Consider the following 19,418-nt stretch of genomic DNA (forward strand, 5'->3'; position numbering starts at 1 on the left):
ATACAAGTTCAATGTGTCTGTATGTTAAAAGTATCCTTTGAAAATTGACAATAAATATTGTTGAAATTTTTCTGGAAATGTACGTTGTTTTTATCTGATAGACATAGGGGTAGACTATAGGTCGCAATTTAGACATTATGGAGGTTCGGACCTTTGCTAGGAGGAAATTTTAGTAACTGGACCTCTTTACATTTTAATTAAATACCCCTGGTCTATACACACTATACATATTTGGTCTTTACCTTTTGTAAAAATGTATCCCTGTGAACAACCGCATACCTTCGCTAACCTTTATGCCAGTCAAATCAAGAGAAACAAAGTTGATATATATGACTGACCATTTCCTAAAAATGATTCTTTACAGTTTTTTAACCCTCAGTTGAGCTAGTAAGTTTATTTCCGATAGTTATTGTTCTAAAACATGTAAAAACTTGGGTCAAAATGGAGATCATGCTGGTGTAAGACTAGAAGTGTTTTGGGAAAAGGTAATTTACATCGACAGGGACTGGAGTCATAGCAACCAGTGAAACAAGACTGAGCAAGTAGCTATCGATTCCCTGAACAAGTGGTTGATACTCAACACAGAGATACCTGCACACCTGTTAAATTATTCTGCTATCCTCCCTGCATTTCCTAATGAGTTTATTACCAGCATGAGCCTAGACCAGAACCTTTAAACAGGTCTTTAGTGCACATTTAGAGCAACTGTAAAAGCATCACACGACATAATATTGCCAGTGGCCAAATGCGTGACTAAATAAGAAAATGTAATGAAGGGAACATCCCATTTCGTTACACAGAAGATGTCCTTTTAGGTGAGATTTTTAGATCAAGGGAAGCATATTTTTTTTAATTGTTTTTATCACATATCAAATATTTGGCCAAACATAAGCAGTACCAGTAGACAATTAGGTAAAAGTGATAAATGCCAGAGCATCTCTTTAACTCTTGTCCGATCAATAATGGTTTGTCAGTGACTCTGCACTTCTTTCCCGAAAAAAAAAGGCTTGCAGAAATTACATATTCATTCATCACAAAAATCTCTCACAGCCTTGATTTAATTTCAGTCCAGCATGCCTCTCAGCAATCTAAGACATACTAACATGATTACTGGTGGATTAGAAATTAATAAACTATTATTTTTTGTTTGTTTCAACAGTTTTGCAAGTATACATCACAGGGTTAATATAGCTTTTAAGCTGGTCTTTATGCCTTGATAATTAATAATAATAATTATACTGTGAATCACAATTAAGACGTGCCAGGGTGTTTACTTTGTAAGTATTAGATGCACATTTGGATGTCACTGTTATAAGAAGCAATTACAGCAGCATCAACAATGATACAACGTATGTTTGTTTAGGGCAACCAAGAATTGTTGGAGCAGTCTGAAAATAAAATCTTAGTAGCAAAAAGCCTACAGATAGCTCTGATCAGTACTGAGCTTAGAGATATAATGAGACCAGTAGGTCGAAGGTCCAATAAGGGATACATCATACCCCGTGGACCAGGGATTTACCATCAGACCTGCCCTCCATAATCTTCACCATCATAACAAACAATAACAACTGCAACATTGGAGGCAGAGCGCTGCTGTGATTCTATCTCTTGTACACATCAAATCCCAGATCCGCCCTCTGATTGGAGGAGGGAGAGGAAATCCTCATCTTGAGTCCCACAATCATTAGCATAAATCACAGCTGCAATTAAAACCTCGTTTATCTTAATTACCGAAGTAATGAGACGAGTCCCGCCGGAGTGAGCCACACTCTCTGAGGACACTCGGGGCGAGGATCGGGAAGGCATTTAAGGCAGAGTCACACTTGAGTCTGCAAACAAGCACGCCCTCACACTAATCTGACGCAGCAGAGCACATGAGCCTTAAAAGACAGAGACATACGCAAAAGTACACATGTACAAGCGCACGCACACGTGCACGTGCACATGCACACACACACACACACACACACACACACACACACACACCCACCCACGTGCAATCATCTGACAACCTTACCCTCCCACCTTTATCTACTGGCACCACATCACCCTTCAACTTCCATTATCTATCACACTTATAATGATTTTATCAAGCCTACAGGCTCCATCTCCATAAGGGCTTAGTGCGGTGCTATAACTCTTGATTTTGCAACGACTGGGAATACATCGCAACACCTAATTAATGTCTTTTTAATGCTCTTCTCCTCTAGAGCTTAACTCAGCCCTTGAACTTTGCAGCAAACACAACACACAAACACACAACAATACAACATGTGGCAGCAGATGGTAAGTAAGACTGAGTAGGTGTGTGCACTGAATGGGAGCAAAGTGTTTACGGTGAGCTCCATGAAGAAGTGGGTCGGGCTGTGGACTGTGCTCGCATGAAATGAAGTACAGACACTCACACATAATACATGACTGTGCACATGCATGCACGCACGCACACGCACACACACACACACACACACACACACACACACACACACACACACACACACACACACGGGGTCAAATTCCTTCGTTCAGCGGTGAGGTCAGGCAGTGACTCAGCAGATGGCAGAACAATGCATATCTTCATCACGCAAAATTCCCATGGTGCAGCAGGCTTATCAAGCAGCGCCAGCCCTTATCAGCCAGCTGGCAATACTGGAGGCACCAATGTCCTTCCATCCTGGCCTTATTGGGCTCGACAGGGGGCATGCAGAGTTTAAAGGATACAGTCGACACGCTGCAATCCTCCCAACTGGTGTTTATTTTCACCACACATCATTGTTTCATACCTGACGCATCTTCGAGGGATTGTTAGACCTTCAGGATCAAAATGTTGATTGTGATTAAAATGAACACCCTACAGGGGTATTAAAGCGGTATTACACATAGCGCGGTAGCAGCCGAGAGGATTTTCCATCAGGCAAGTGTTATTTTAATATACTTCTGTCAGAAACTATTTGTACTACTATAGAAGTTTGGTATCATTCCGGGCATTATTAGTGGGGTAATTTACGAGATACAAAAGTGGCTCCATTAGCACCTGCACTAAGCTAACCAGCTGATAACGCTAACTCGACCAACGTTATAACAAGGGGAAAAAGCTTATGGGGGGTTGTTTGACTCGAGGTCAAGGTGCAAAGCAGCCTAGGGTGAAATTACTCCGAACCATCACTTTAATAGGCATATGGAGTTTACAAGGGAGGTAAGCAAAAAAAACTGCTGCATCTTACAATAACTTGTTAAACCTGCCGTCTGCTGATCATTTTTGACAAGAACACACAGAGGACATCGCGGATCAAATAAGTAAATATAAGGTGAACGAGATCTATGACAAATATACATTCAGTGGCTTTAATGCACACAAATAGGTCACAAATACCCAGATTTGGGTAAGAATTCAAGTACAATAATTTCCCAATCATTGAAGTTTACATGAGTTATTTGATAATCAAGTTAATAGAGAAGTGTGTGTGGTTAGTAGCCGTATAATAACATTATACATTTCACCTTCTGACCTTTTTGTGCACAAATATAAACCCAGAAAGAAACCAGATGGTGCTGAATAGATGCTACAGAAGGAGTAATGTAGAAGATTGTTATTGTCATTTTACTGAGTGGTGTTAACCGAATTATCAGTACTCCATTACAAACTGTGTAACTGTAATTACTGTGAGTAAGATTAAATGGGTACGGTGTGAACATGACAGTTACAGTTATCTGAGTTTTGACTTAATCTATTTAGAATCACAACACCAGAGTGTATGTAAACTCAGTGTGTCCTACTACATACTTTGTTAATTTCTCTCTTTTTGCTTAACGTAGCTTTATTCACATCCGTGTGGCCACATTTATCTATCCATGTGAGTTCAACACAAGCTCCACAAACAGTGACAATGGTCAGTGCAGCGCAGTGTACTGAAAGGTTTTTCAGTTCAAATCTGAAAGGGAAGTTAATGAGGAATGCTCTCCTAGTAACACTGTGTCATGTTAAGTGTCATTAAGCAAAACCCTCAGCAAGTAACATTACTCAAAGGCCGAGAGTAAAACAGTGTGGTTGTGTGTGAACATTACGGTTTAGCATGGACAGACAAATACAGTATGCATAAAAACAATACCTCCACTGATACTTTTCCCACTTGCTGTTACTGTTTCTGTCATTAAAAGGTTGTTAAATTGATTTCTTCATCCTGCAAACTTACCAAAGGGATTTGGAATCTTTTCTGTATGTCCATGTCATTAGATAGATAATGCTAACTAACAAGATACTTAATAGTGACAATCCTAGATATGGATCAACAACAAAAATCTAACTTTAAGATCCTTGCCACAAGGTAAATCTGTCCACCAAGTTTTATGGGAAACTGTTCATGCGTTTCTGAGATATCTTCCTTGCAGGCAGACAGACAAGTAACTGGCAGGCACAAACATCATATCCTTGGCAGAGGTACAGTAAGAAAACACTTCAGGAATATTAAAGCAGGATCACTATTATAACCTTATCAGCACTGCGCAAACTGCAGCTTCCTCTCGTCTCCTTTAAAGTAAAACTCACAGATATAGTAACACCAGCACAAGCTATGGATTGTATGAGGAGGAGGCCCAATAAGGCGGTCATTAGCACGGACACTTTATCTCAGTGCCTTTTGCCCAAACTGCTTGTGTGACATATCTAATAAAACAATCAAACAACACAAGTAGGAAACAACAGAAAATCCCGGGATCACACTATTCTGCCCAAGGTTAAATTTGTCACTCTGAAAAACCGTAATCCTGTTTTGATGGCACAGGCCAACGTGTGAACGATAACACTAAATGAAGGCTGACTTCCGCACAACTGCACCAAACCGTGATTAATAACTGCTTACGGGCAAGCCTATTCTCCAATTCTGAGGCTGCTCTCTGTGGTTATTGACTGTTGTTGCTTGATGAGACTTGTCTATTATTGCTGTGGGATTATGATAAGAAGTGATCGATTCTCCTCTCTGTGCTGTGGATGTCAGATTGATTATGTGACTCAGACCTGAGATGATGGTGTAGCCGATGCCTCTCGGTCGGCCAAGATCCTGGTCAATGGCTGTTATCTTCCGCACTTCGTATCCCTGCAGAGACACAGACACACACACACACACACACACACACACACACACACACACACACACACACACACACACACACACACACACACACACACACACACACACACACACACACACACACAGTATAAGCTGCATGTATTCTTCACAGTCACATTTTATTTTAAGGATTTCTACAGTAGATTCTACTTTAACCCTCTGAGGACGAAAGACGCATCAGTGTGTCCAAACAATGTTAGATAAAACTTCTACTCAAAAAGCAGTATTACAAAGACATTTATTTACTATTTTAATCATATATAACCTAAGACTTTGGTAAACTCATTTCAAGCACCGAAACAATCCATACAACACATCATAAGTTAAAGGTGCTGTAGGTAGGATTGTGAAGATCCAGGACTTAGCCAAAGAATTGCAAATTTGCAAATCGCACTACAGGCTGGAGGTGGTGCCAGAGGAGCTGTTTTTTTTTTTTTTTAAATGAACTGCTTTATGTAGTTCTACTGGAACATAGGGTCAGTTTCAGCAAATATGACAGAAAGTTAGTTCTGTTTATTTAGTTAGGTTTTAAAAAAGCAATTTGAGACTTTCAAAAGGCCAACATCAACATTTCAGCTTTAGCTCCAATTTATCTCTTTACACATTGCTCTTGAAAAAATGTGGGCATCACTATACGAATCATTTTGATATGAAACACATGGGGATCAGTTATATGCAAATACCTTAAAAAGGTAAATTTAAGAAGATATGTGAAAATGCCCTTAGACCTCAGAGGGTTAGGCTGCGTCTCATTTCTCTGTCTTAACCCTTCCCCTTAGTTTTGCGCGCTACCATGAGAGTAAGTGCTGTCCCAATACTCATTTTGGTCGAGGGGTAGGGCTAAGGGGAAGGGAGCCTATATACCCCTTAACGCCAAGTAAGCTTTACTTGAACAGCAAGGGGTATCCAGATTCATTGCACAACAAGGAACATGGCTGCCCGGTCGACCAGAGAGATCCATAAATTGAAGTATTTTCAGCTTAAAGAATTGATTTAAAAATTACGACGGTCTTGTTTTGTGCTCTACACAGTCCTGTACATATATATTTGCAACCATATTTGTAATTGAAACGTTTTTAAAAATCGCTAGCTTGCTATGCTAACGCTAACGCTAACGCTAATGCTAACGCTGAAGTTAACGTTAATGTTAGCTACATTGCTTATTTGCACATGTCTACAGTGTTAACTAAACTCCATTAGCAGCGAATTTCGTTTGATATCAGTGTATAACACTACTTGCTTTGGGGACATCGATACGTGCTTTACATATACCGTCCTGTATCACACAGGGACGCCGGAGGCAACCCAGCAGCTGATACACTTTCTGGGCTGAAAACGAGCAGAAGTTTCTGCGTTCATGTTGTAGCCATTCATTATTGTATTGGTACTGTATTATTGTAAACATGTGTAATTCATTCCTGGTCATGCACCTGTACATTGTTGTTGGTTATGATACAGGACACTAATGAAAGAAATGGGGTATGGAGGGAAAGGTTACTGGCCAACAGGCATCAGACTGGGGTCTGGAATTTCAGAATAGCTGTAGTTTTTTGTTTGTTTGTGGTGCTTGTGTGTCTTTTTTTAGTTTTATACATTTGAGTGCCTTTTTTTATATGTGTGTGACATGTAAGTTATGGTTCTAATAGTTGTAATAGTTGTAATAATGTTTACTTTATTGGGCAATAAAGACAGTTTTTTGTCAACAAAGAAAGTGTTTCTGAACATCAATGACATTCAAAACAGTGATAACTGAAACAGATATACAACACACCATGCAGTGTGTATACAAATATTTATTGCAAACAGACCTAAGTATGTATGATGATGTAACCAAGTGGCGTCTCATTTCATAGGGGTATGTTTTCACGCCTACCCCTTACCCCTCTTTTTCGAGGGCCAAGGGCTAGGGGTAAACTAAGGGGTAGGGGTAAGATAGAGAAATGGGATTCAGCCTTAACCTGACCTGTTACCAATGACAAGAAACCTAGTATCACAGTAAGCAGCTATCGGCAAATGGAATAATCAGACTCCTATTATATGGTTTTTGCCCTTGATAGTGGCCTTTATCATATTTTGCATTATGGAGTGTTTTAATAGCATTTCATTGGGGTTTATTTCTCCTTTCATTGTTTCAAAACTCTACAGTCCACAACTCGACAAAACCACAGTATGATGGTTAAAAAAAATAGAAAAAGAAAGAGAGAGAAAGCTGTTTGAAAAGTCTTTGATCTGCTGAGCTTTCCCAGCCTTCGTGACTCAATCAGACACGGTGGTGATACTTAAAAACCCCTGTGCTGCAGTGAGAGATTGGGAGACCCTCCCTACTTCCCAATGTCCTTCCTTCTCTCCTCCTCCTACCCGCCTTTGCTCCCTCACATCCCCCCTTAGCTCTCTCACTCACAACCAAGCAAGCTGCCTCCCATTGATCCTGCAAATTGTGTCTAAGGCGCGTTTATGCTCCATTTCTGCCAAAGCATCTTCTGTCATTGACCAATTACAGCAGAATCAATTACAAGCCTTTCAGAGAGACTGATTCACACCAATCACTAGCTGAAAGGGAAACACACACCCAAACACACGAAAGATTTAGGGACAGAGAAAGAGTGAGGAGAAGAGGTGATGCTGAAGTAATATGAGCAATATTAGCGAGCTTTCCACACAAGTGGAATATGCTCAATCAACCATCAAATATACATTCCCTCTCTTGCAAGCAAACACACACACACACACACACACACACACACACACACACACACACACACACACCTCCCCATACCGAAGCCAACCCCCCTCTTCATCCTTTCGTTTTCTAGCATTACAGTGTATTACCCCCCAACCCATTCTCCCTTTCTCTCTCTCTCTCTCCTCATTGATTTGACAGCCAAATTGTGTTTGTCCTAGAAGGAGCTTAAACGTCAGTCCAAGCAGCATGGATTCACATCTATAACAGCCGAAAACCCTGCCCTGTGATTTCATCTGAAAAAAAAGAAATATTTTCTTCTACGCCGTTGTCAAAGTTTTCTACACATGACGGGTTGATTGGCTAGAGAAAAAAAAAGACACAGAGAAACAAACAGGAACTGAGGAAGACAGAGGCAGAAACAGAGGGGGTGGAGGGCGGGGGTTGTATGTGTGTGTGTGTGTGCGTGTGTGTGCACTCACACCTTTGAGAAATGACCTATGACAGGGATCCAAGTTTGATATCCCTTTACGTGTAAATGTCATGGGCCTTGAGAACAGTTGACACTCGTTCTGTCACTGCACGCCCTCGGCTTATCACTGCCCAACACTGTCTAATGGAAATGACACATGCCTGTTAGAATAGCACATGAGGGCATCGGAAGTGTGTGTCTGTGTGTGTGCGTTTTCAAGAGCAGTGGCACTGTTGGCCTGCATTTTTGTGTCTTTCGGTCTTACTTTAAGCACTTATCCTGTCTGTATCTGTTGTGAGGTCAAATGGCCTCAGTAACAGATTTTTTGCACGCCTGCTGTGACCTCCTCCTACAACGTTGCAGTAACAGGATTACACACTGTCCCCTACTGTTAGAGGCAAGAGCGTCAACACTCCAAGGCAGTATTACTGAGGCTTAATGCTGCTCAGCTGCTGTGAGAAATCTGAAATCCATTCACCAATGTCAACTTTGTGATGCAACGTAATGCCCCTCTTTTTAACTTTCTCCACCTTTATTTCATCATCTAACTCCTTCCACCTTTTCCCATTTCACCCCAACATCTCCCTCTCTCTTTCTACCCTCTCACAAGTCCCCCTCCCCTTGTGACCTTCCTGGTGACAGTTGATGAATCAGAGAGTCGGGGAGACACCGGGCGTCGACTCTGTCATGGCCCGTTAACATGCATGCAAATGTAGCACTTGACATTTCTACTACAGCGCGTGCAGGCCGGGGACGAGGGATGTATGCGGGTGGGTGTTTGAGTGGGGTAGGATGGGTGAGTCAGGGGAGAGACTTAGGGAGAGGCAGAATAAAACTGATAGTGAGAGAGAGAGACAGAACAGAAATAAGGACGGACAGTATTATGCCCCTGTGTGTAATTCCCTCTCCCCCCCGAGTGGAAACATCAATAGTTGGACCATTAGCCACCTGGGAACCAAGTTTAGAGGGCAGAGTCAGGGGAGTGAACATAACAGTGTACAGGGAAACAGACACTCAGTGTATTAAATAGCCATTACAAACCTACTTGCAATAAACACAAAGGTAAGGTCATAGTGAGACTCACTGCTTAGTACTTCATACAATAAAAAGACTTCATACTTCACACACACATGCAGCAGTATGAGCACATGAGGTAGGATGGTGAGATACAGTAAATCCTAAAGCCACAGTGACCTTTGCTAGAGGCCTCACATCCCTAAAGCAAGACTGTAAATCTCCCACAATAATTACAGCCTCCAACATTTGTATGTAGGGGCCCAGGGTAGAGTGTGTTTGTGTGTGTGTGTGTGTGTGTGTGTGTGTGTGTGTGTGTGTTTCCTGGGAGGGAAGCTCAGGAGGGAGGATGAGAGGTGAGATCCTGCCCTGATAATAACTCAGGCCTAGATTTTTAACCATATTTCTCTTGCAACTGCTCCAAACACCCCCTGAATAATCAAAGAGGAGTATGAACATGGAACACAAAGAGCTGGGGATGAACAATGAGGTAAAAAAAATAAGTTGGCAACAGAGAAGGATGGGAGAGAAAGAAATGGACAGATTACAGGGTTTCACATAAAAGCTGCATGAATAAGATATAAACTGTGGCAGTGTGATGCCAGGTGGGATTGTATTACTGACCAGGGGAATGTCTTCCTCTATGTTGGTACTGTAGGGCAGATTGGTGAAAATGGGGTCCATGTCCTGGACATCAGTGATGGTGATAGCTAAATTGGCAAGCCGGGACAGAGGTCTCACTTTGTCTTGATCCTGATAGAAACAAAAACAAAAGTTCAGTATATGCATGTGCATTCATTTGACTTGGTGTGTTGGCTCTGCGCTAATGTAGACAGAAATTTTCTGTGATGTGTGTGTGCTGACCGTGGCGTTGACAGTGAGCTGGTACGACGAGGTTGTCTCGTAGTCCAGGGGTTTGATGACGGTGACGGTGCCTCGGGCCCCGTCGATGGAAAAGAAGGGAGAGGAAGGCTGGAAGGAGAAAAGAACGCTGCCTCCAGTGCCCTGGTCTGGATCCGTGGCATTCACCATGAAAACTGATCTGCCCACAGGTGTGTTCTGAAAGACAGTAGAGCGCACGCACGCACACACACACACACACACACACACACACACACACACACACACACACACACACACACACACACACACACACACACACACACACACACACACACACACACACCCCTGCATTTAGTACAGGAAAACAGCAAGGTAGACACGATCCGAATACATGTCCTGATTTACACTGCAGTCAAATATTTTTTGTTAAGTTAAAAAAGGTTCAGGATGAGTATTCACATACTACTTATGAAGTAAAGATTTAACTTATGACTTAACTGTATGTGGTTTACACAAAAGCCTTAACTACCAACAACCACAGATTACAATTTTATTTAGTCCTTGTTGCGACTGTGAATGTGCCTATTCTTCCCCTGCAGCGATTTACATAGCTACTTCGATCACCCGTGATTGGTTACTAGTTAGTGTGTACGTCTGTACATTGCTGGTATGACTGACATCAGGCGCGCTAAGTCCCTCCCCTCTCACTATCTCCGCTTTCGGGGCTTAGCACCGCCCAGGATGGTTGTGATTGGTTTAAAAGAAATACAAACAAGCCAGAGTGTTTTTTCCCCCCTATCCTAGAATAAATAGGCGGTGTAGCCAGACCATACAAGACTTGTTACTGGCCAAAGGGTTGACTTAGCGATTCTTCAGTGGCTCCAACTGGCAAATTGTAGAGCACAAACAGTATGTTCTTACTATTTACGATACGGGATACGAAATGGACAAAAGAGGAAACATATTAAACACAGGTGAATCAAACCTCTGAAGTTTTATACTTCTCCCTTAAAGGAATAGATTTCCACAAAATTAAAATTCAGTCACTCACACACACACAACAAGTGCCCTTTTACACCAAGGACTCAACCAGTGTTGAACCAGGGTTGACTTTGTGTAAAAAAGGGTAAACCCACGTTGACCGACTCGGCTTTGCGACCCATGTCGAGAGGTGGGTTGGACGCAATTCGATTTCAATGTGAATGACATACGGCCAGGGTCGCTAACAACCGGGGAACAAACTGATGCCATTGATTGGAAATGAGGGCGCACAGTCGTGACACAATTGTTACAGGCTGTAACAAGACACGCTTAAAAGAAACAGTATTTTGTCTCATGCGTTCCGCTCTTTCTTATGTAGCTCGCCTGAGTCCACAGTTCAAACTGCAAGCTGCAGAGGGCCTACTGTACAATGAGGAATTCAAGTACAAAACACTAATTCTGGTGGTGTACAGCTGTACTGGAGTATGCAACAAAGTAAGCTGTTTAATGAATATGGGTGTTGACTGCCCCGCCCCTTTCCAGCACATGAGGCATGCATCGCTCTGGGGTTGTGGCCCAGGTCATATCTGAATTGTCATGATCAGGGATCAACCTGTGTTGACTAGCTTGGTTTGAATTGACAAAAGAAAAGTTGAACACAGGTCAGATAATCCTCCTGGTCCAACCACAGTCATTGGTGTGACAGAGGTACAAGACTACATAATTCACCTGGGCTGTGTGTCAGATCAGCAACACTGGAGATACAAACCCTTAGATCATGCTGGACCATTTGTTGGAAATATAAAATGACAACTTATGTTTGTTTTGCAGCTCTAAAAAGACACATTAACATTTTCATTCAAAAGTTTGAAAGAAGGCTGAGATGAAACCATAGTGCTATCTCGCTGTGTGGTGGGCCTACAAACTTCACTTGAACCTCAAATGATATGGGCGTGTAGAGATAATGACTACATTTTAATTTTGAGCTGAATTTATCTCATTGCTTCCTGTGCATGGAGACGGTTTCAGAAGTGACCATACCCAGCTGGCAACAGAGTTTAATCTGGGCACGCACATTTATGGCATCTCGGTTAGACAGAATGCCTGTTGCAGCTTCACTTTGTGACTTCCGCTGATAAAACAGATTTTACTCTCACAATAGCGCACCTTGAATGGCATCGGGACATCCTATTGTCAGAAGATATTTGTCGCACCTTGTTGTCTGTAAATATATATAGAAGATAAGCCTTGCCTATCTGTGTTGCCTCCCAAAATTGCCTTGGGTATCTAAAAGCTAAGAGTTAAGAAATATCAACTGGGCAGAAAGGCAGCCCAATGCCATAACAGGGTACTGTTTGTCTTGGTCATGGTCAGTGTGGAAACCTGGCAAGTGGAAAAAAGAGGCCATATAAAAAAAAACCCAGGTATTGCAGAGCAGCTTGTCTGTAAGTTTAAGGAACATCCTCATTAATTGGAATTTTATCTCCAAACAGCCACACACACAATTAATGAGAAATGAGAATGCCAACAGATACAAGAAAACAAGTACTGGAGGACAGGAGGTATTCCAGCTATATTACTGGAAATAAATGCTTATACTAGGTCCCTATTTTCTTCCTCAGCTTAGAGTGTGGCCTTGTTAACTGCAGGGGCAGAGCGTGACCACATGGGGAGGTCATGGTGTTGAACTGAGCTGGGCCCTGAGCCAAAGTTACAGTGACACAGTAAGAGAACAGTTGACCCCACAGTCTGTCTGCACAGGTATCAGGGGAGTGTGGAGGTGTATGTTGTATGTATGCTACCCTGTGCTATTGCTTTGGTGTGTCAGAGTCTATAACACTGTGTATGCTTGGTTAAGAACATGTGTATGAATGTTTGCTTGGATAGTATAAATATGTGGGATGAGACGTGTCTGTGGACATACAGTATGTGTATGTATTTGTTATCTGTGTAGCAAAATGCATTGGTGCCTTAGACCTGTTGACCCACTGTACTCTCAAGGAGAGGGAGCCATCCCTGAGGTAACCCAACAACATAACATAAATGCAAATTAAGGCCAAGTGCCTCTGTCTACATGGCTTCACATTAAACTTCTCCTCAGTCTCCCTGCTTCTGCCATTTTTCTCGCTTGATTTCCTTCCCTTAACTTTCTACCATTGGTCTCTACACATGCATGACCAGTGCTGGAAAATGGTCTGTCTAACCAGATTAAGCCAGATAGCCACATGGGAATTGAGGGACAGAAAGAGGAGAGGGAGCCAAGTAGTGCAGCTGCAGGGGAAGAGGAGGGGAGCAACATATGCCAGAGAGAGCAACAGATATCACAGGGCTCAGTTTCTTAACTTTGGAGTTGGAATCCCCCATTGCGCAGACTATGTTGCAGGTAATTTCTGAGACTGTTGTATTCAAAGTACATGTATTTTAGATTTAAAAAAAAAAAAACGATTTGAAAGTCAGAATTGCTACTATATATCAGGATTTTCCCTGCCTGTTTAGATCTTAGGTGGGTAAACCTCATACACCCATTCTTGAGTTGATTTTTAGTGCTGTTGTTGCAACTATAAAGAAAAGCAATGGCTCTGGCTATAGGTGTGACAGAAGAATAAAAGTAGGAAGCCCCTCTTATTGTATGGTCAGTTTGCCATATTCCGCTCTCCTCTGGTCACTGAGAGGCTCCAGTGCAGCACTTGAAGTGAAACTGAAGCAAACCTCAACGATAGTTGTAGAGTGAAGGAGAGTAGTTACTAATCTACTCCTCCACAACAATAACAGCATTTGAATAAACATCTAAGCTGCATTTCTCTGATACAATTATTATGCTTGTCAATTTGTCTGCTTACGAGAGAACGCGAAACACCTGTACCCTACAGCCTGCAGCATGACACTGGAGCACAGCCACAAATTAAATGGATAAAAACAGGCAAAAACAAAGTCTTGGTGAATTAATTAAATATTCCTGCCTGTGCTTATTTGTGAGTGTGCACTTGTATACCTGTATGTGTGTCTGGCATGGGTGTCTGCTTTATCGACGTTGCTTTGATGTCAAGGAAGCAGTTTGATAGTTGAGCATTAGGGGTGTGTGTGTGTACCTCTTTTTGGAAAAAGCATGAGATCTGGATGTGTATGGAGAAAGTGTGTGCTATGACGTATCTTTTTTCCTCCCCTAAAGCATGCCAGTTTATATCTCTCTCTACACAGCAGCCTATTAAACAATGACACATTAACACCTCCCAGTGTCAAATGCCACAAGGCTCAGTAAATAACGTACCACACTTCAATAAGTAAACACACACACCATTTTTGATCTACCAGATTCGACACTGCCACGGTGTTCAAAGCAGTTCAGGCAACAACAGTTCAAAGCTTTGCTGAGAAGCACAGATGACCAACTCTCAACACTATGTGTTAGTGTGCCAGCGTGGTACTTCAGTGGTGAGCATGCTTGGCTGTGTGCAGGTGCTGCTCTGCTATTAGACTCTGGAGACTCTAATGCCTGCTAACAGAATCACAACAAAGCCATTACCCATTCACCTTATTCATTCTTATCTTGTTTTCCCTTTATCCCCCTGAAAGACTTTGAAGGTCAAAATGCTCTATTTGGATAAGTGGTGCATTTCAATACAAAGAGGAAAAAACAATAAAAGCAACCTATTTAAACAGTTGCCTTAGATCATCAGCTAGTCATGATAGATTTCTCTGCATTCCCGCAGTCCACTACTGCAGAGAGCATACTAAAGCCCGTCTGGTAACCAGAACACAAAGAGCCATCAAACATAGTCATAGATAGTTGTCTGCTTGGCCTTTTGTACCTTTCACTGGGTCTTAATAGCCTCGCTATCAGGCCATTGATTGCACCCATGTGATGCCGATTACAAGTCAATGTGGGTGACCAGGCGCAAAATGCAAGGCAGTGAATCCTTCTGTTTTTATTATCCTATAAGACTGTCCAATTACTCCTCCATAAACGAGTCACACAATAAACAACGCACAGCAAGGCTTGGCGAGACCGTACCACTGAATGTTAGTTGAGAAGCGTTGTATGTGTCACTACAGTTTCCTTCACAAGTGCAAAAGCCAATTGGTTAGCCATGGCTTATATTCCTGCATATATGCCTTGACAGTGCTTTGTAGCTAGGGCTATTTCCTATGGGAAGGAGAATGTTAAGTGAGGAGACATTTGGAGAGGGACGAAGAGAGTTTCCTGCTGTGTCTTATCTGAAGTGCACTGCAGGAATCGCCCTGGTCTCCCTCTGTGAGCTACTACTTATGGAAGGAGAGGAGGAGAAACATACTGTAGAGTAGAGAGAGAGAGAGAGAGAGAGAGAGAGAGAGAGAGAGAGAGAGAGAGATTTAAAGGAATAGCATACTGTGTTTATTGGAGACTATTCAGACCCCTTGTTGTGTTACAAACGTAAATGAGGATCTACTCATTAACTGTAAAATAATTCAGTTGTCATGATAGTGTGAGGGAGTAATATTGAAAATAAAAATAGAGTGGAGGAGTCTGACTACTTTCCAAACCCAGACAGACAGACAAGTTGTAAGGAGATTGAGAAAAACAGACTGAGAGGAAGACAGACAGTGAGAGGAAAGAAAGTGAGAGCACAGATATAAGCATATGAAAATGAAAGCCTGCCACTAACAGCCATGATAAATCTCTAATAAAGAAGGGAGTCCCTATTCGCTTTTAACTGCACCTGTGCTGTATAATATGCTGGTGTTTGCACTGCAGTCTCTACTGCCTCGGTTGAAGGCAGCAGTGGAGTGCTGGTCTCCTGTGGGCCAGATTTCAGGTTCAACATGACTTCTGGGGCCCTGGAGAGTTGAGGCTGGCCAGAAGAGTCGAGGCTGGCCAGACCTAAGACTAAAGTACATGGCCCAGCTTCTCTCTGGGACCTTGAGGGATGACAGGGGCTGAAGTCCACTGAGGGCTGGTATAATGGATTCCAGATTCCAAACGTCAGCTCTCTCCTCTAGGGAGTACTTGAGGGAGTAGTCACAACAGTGTGTGATGATACTCTGTCCAACAACAACTGCACACTGTTTAATTCACTTATACGTCACTCTATTGATGGAAGAAATGACACCAAATCCACTCAGACTGCAGTGTGGAAGGCAAATTATGCTCATTAGGTGCACAAGCTAAAAGCTCCAAATTAGTGTATGATTTGTTCAAAAGAAATTATGCAAATCACCCAAACACAAATCTTGCAACTGAGAAGTAAGTACTGTGCTATTGAAAGCATAGCAAGAGGAGACCACAACATCTACATAAAATAAATACTTCTTAGCATTCTAGATCACATTCATCTTAAAATAGTCATTATCAGCCTGAATGTGAAAGATCAAGGGTTTATGAGGAAATTATATACATATTGCATTGGCACCATGTCACTGTTCATTAACAAAACAGACTGCAAAAATAACTCTGCATTTCCCCTTCTCTCCAAGGAAATGTAGATGGTCTCCATCAGCTTTGGAATGTATGCCACAATGCCTGTATTTTTTGCGTGAAGGATAAACATGGTCACATCACAAGTATTCTTCTATTCCTCTGCTAAGTGCATATTGGATACATTCTTTACCATTTTTGACAATCAAACTGACTTAATTCATCACCCAAAAAATTACTTAAAACTGCCCTAAGTACTATTTCAGATCCATTGCAACATCCCTCTTCATGTTTAAGTACTTCATTTGCTCAGAGTTTGCTTATCTATGATAATTATAACAACAAAGACACTGTATTGATTTTGTGCTTGGAAAAATGTCACATATTCAAGATTTTTCTAACCAAATGCTCTACAGATCGTGGATGATAACCAAAGATGCTGCTCTGCTAAATACTGTAATGTTGTATTGATTGTGTATGTGACAGATTGAGCTTACAACTGCTCTTTCAGTGTCAGAGATGGGGACTTGAGTTGGTGACTTGGACTACAGTCGCACACACAGTGACTTGAGACTCGACTAGGACTCGAGATTTGAGACTCTTGAACAATCTTTATTGAATGTGTATGTTTATGCGACTGAGGGAGTGCTTTATGAGTGTATTCAAGTAGCCCACCTGAATCCCACCACATTTCTATAAGTGATTTGAAATGTCTGAGGATGTCAAGCCTGCTCCATATTATTGATTACAATTTTCATGAAAGGGAATCTTGCACAGTTTTAGTAGTTTTAGTATGAAAAATATTCACTGAGAATTGAACAATTGGCAAACTTTGGGCAGTGGTTTAGATGATGCTGTGACTCACTAACCTGACTCCGCCAGATGGATTGCTTCGCATTTGCTCAGCATATCCATCTGGGAACTTTCCGTTGGAGAACTTTTGGGAAGGGGCGAAAATACTGGTTAGTTGATTGGATAAACCATCTGTCTATCACCACCTATGTTGGTGATAGACAGGCCAAATCAACCAATCAGATCAACGATATATCAAATTCTTGCCGAAACCAGTCGGGAGAAGAGCAAAAACATCTTTTCCTCTGAAAAAGCCTCCAGTGCCGTTTTTTGCTCTTCTTTCAATGAAGGAATACTTTCTAATTCGGATAAAACTTGCGCGATAGCTACGCTCATCTCATCCGCGGAAGCTGTCACGTTGTTTAGACTGAACAGTCGGTTCTCGTTGCGTCACACCTAAACCCGCCTCAAAGCCAACGCTGATTGGTCGGTCGTTTGGCGAACGGCTCCAAATTTTCTCTGTCTCAAGATGCCAGACTGATCTGCGAGTGGAAAACTGGAACTCGCGAGATCAGGACGGTCTCACCAGGCTAGTGACTCACCACCTCTCAAAAGAACTAAACAGTACAGATGGATTGACCCTCTGACCCAGTGGCTGTAAATGCTATTCTTAGGCATTTACTAGTAGGTCAAAAATCCAGGCACATTCTTTCACACCTCAAAGTCCGAACCAAGTTCCGGACCAAGGTTCATGTTTTTGTTACATTGTATACATTTGATCTGGAAAGTTTTGGTTTCACACTGCAGTTATGCAAGCGCACTAAAGATCTATACATGACAAAACTACGTTCTGCCGTCATCACATAGGTGAGCTGCGTCTCCAGATACTTATAATTATTTGGTTTGTAGACGGGCTTCCCCGTCCTCTCGTATCCTCTCTCTGTGTCGGAGTTTTTTCAACTGACTGCTGCTCTCCCCTACTGCCGCGGCTCTTTTTGTTTTGTTGTGATGTTGAGAAGCAAAGACACGGGAACTTTCTTTCTGGAGCATTTATTCAGAGACAAACGGAAACCTACACTGTACATTAAATACCACTTAACAAATAAACTGCTGATGTATTCTCTGCTCTGATAGCTGACAGCTGTCTGCTCTGAGCACATTCACCGTTGCACACTCTCTCTCACGTAGGCTACAGGCTAAGCACCGAGCGAATCCTTAAAGCTGCAGACACACTGACCAGACGGCTGACCCTCGGCAGAAAAGGCAGTTGGACTGATCAGTCTCCCCGAGTTGGTCAAAAAAGTGCCTCAGAACACACCAAAGGGATGAGACGTAATACGTCTCCATAACAGCAGGTGGCGCTAATCTGTATTGTCGCCCAAAAATGAAAACTGGCAGCTGATTGGACGAACGAATCACGTGGGTCTTGTTTCTCCGGAAATTCAAAGACAGACTGTCATGGCGGCTTGTTCAGAATACGATCTCATTTTGTACTAAAATAGTTCACCGAAACGTGTTTCTGAAAACATCTTAAGCGAGAAATAGGCCATGCAGTTGCTGAGTTTGTCTTAATTTCAGATCGACAAAGGTCAGTTTAAAAGATTTTTGTCAGATTTTGAGAGACTCTAGTCACGCTCATTCTGCTCCCTGTTTCCGGGTTAGCACTCTACCAATCAGATGGGTCATTTGAGTCCGACTGCCGGCAGTGCCCGCCCCGCCGATTATACATGTGAAATCGGCCAAAATGAAGGTCGACGACCCCTTGGACGGACGAGGGAACGGAACACACCGAACAGACTCGAGTCACTGACCTCGCCGGACTGTCCAATGGCCGATTATCGACTTGGTGTGTCTAGGGCTTAAAAGGAGCTTCCCCGGTCTTGTAACACATGGAGAGCCTGCCAGAGCTTTCTTGTATTTGGTCCGAAAGTCCGAACCATCCAAAAATTGCTTTCACACTATAAACCACCGAGACCACCTCTTTTTATCGGACCAAAATTTGGTCTTTTGATCCGGACCGTGGTCCGGGGGGAGGTTTCACACCTGTAATTTTGGTTCGGATCAAACTGAAAAGTCCGAAAGTCCGGACCAAATGAGGTAGGTGTGAAAACGCCCTTAGTA

General features: G+C 42.4%; 1 protein-coding gene across 5 annotated transcripts in view; it reads right to left on the reverse strand.

Moving 5' to 3' along the window:
• The window catches only part of cdh23 (cadherin-related 23), a 196,972-nt gene that overhangs the window by 98,890 nt on the left and 78,664 nt on the right, over positions 1 to 19,418 (reverse strand). For all 5 annotated transcript variants that reach the window (XR_004895229.1, XM_035992483.1, XM_035992484.1 and 2 more), the window contains 3 exons: positions 10,154 to 10,348; positions 9,914 to 10,042; positions 5,012 to 5,090 (listed from right to left, as the gene is read on the reverse strand). Coding sequence is in view for 4 of the 5 variants with exons in the window: in XM_035992483.1 (XP_035848376.1) it covers positions 5,012 to 5,090; positions 9,914 to 10,042; positions 10,154 to 10,348 (403 nt within the window). In the remaining variant the exon portion in view is untranslated. The remainder of the gene's footprint in view (positions 1 to 5,011; positions 5,091 to 9,913; positions 10,043 to 10,153; positions 10,349 to 19,418) is intronic.

The sequence above is a fragment of the Sander lucioperca genome, chromosome 15 (genome assembly GCF_008315115.2).
Source record: "Sander lucioperca isolate FBNREF2018 chromosome 15, SLUC_FBN_1.2, whole genome shotgun sequence".
In the NCBI taxonomy this organism is placed as follows: domain Eukaryota; kingdom Metazoa; phylum Chordata; class Actinopteri; order Perciformes; family Percidae; genus Sander; species Sander lucioperca.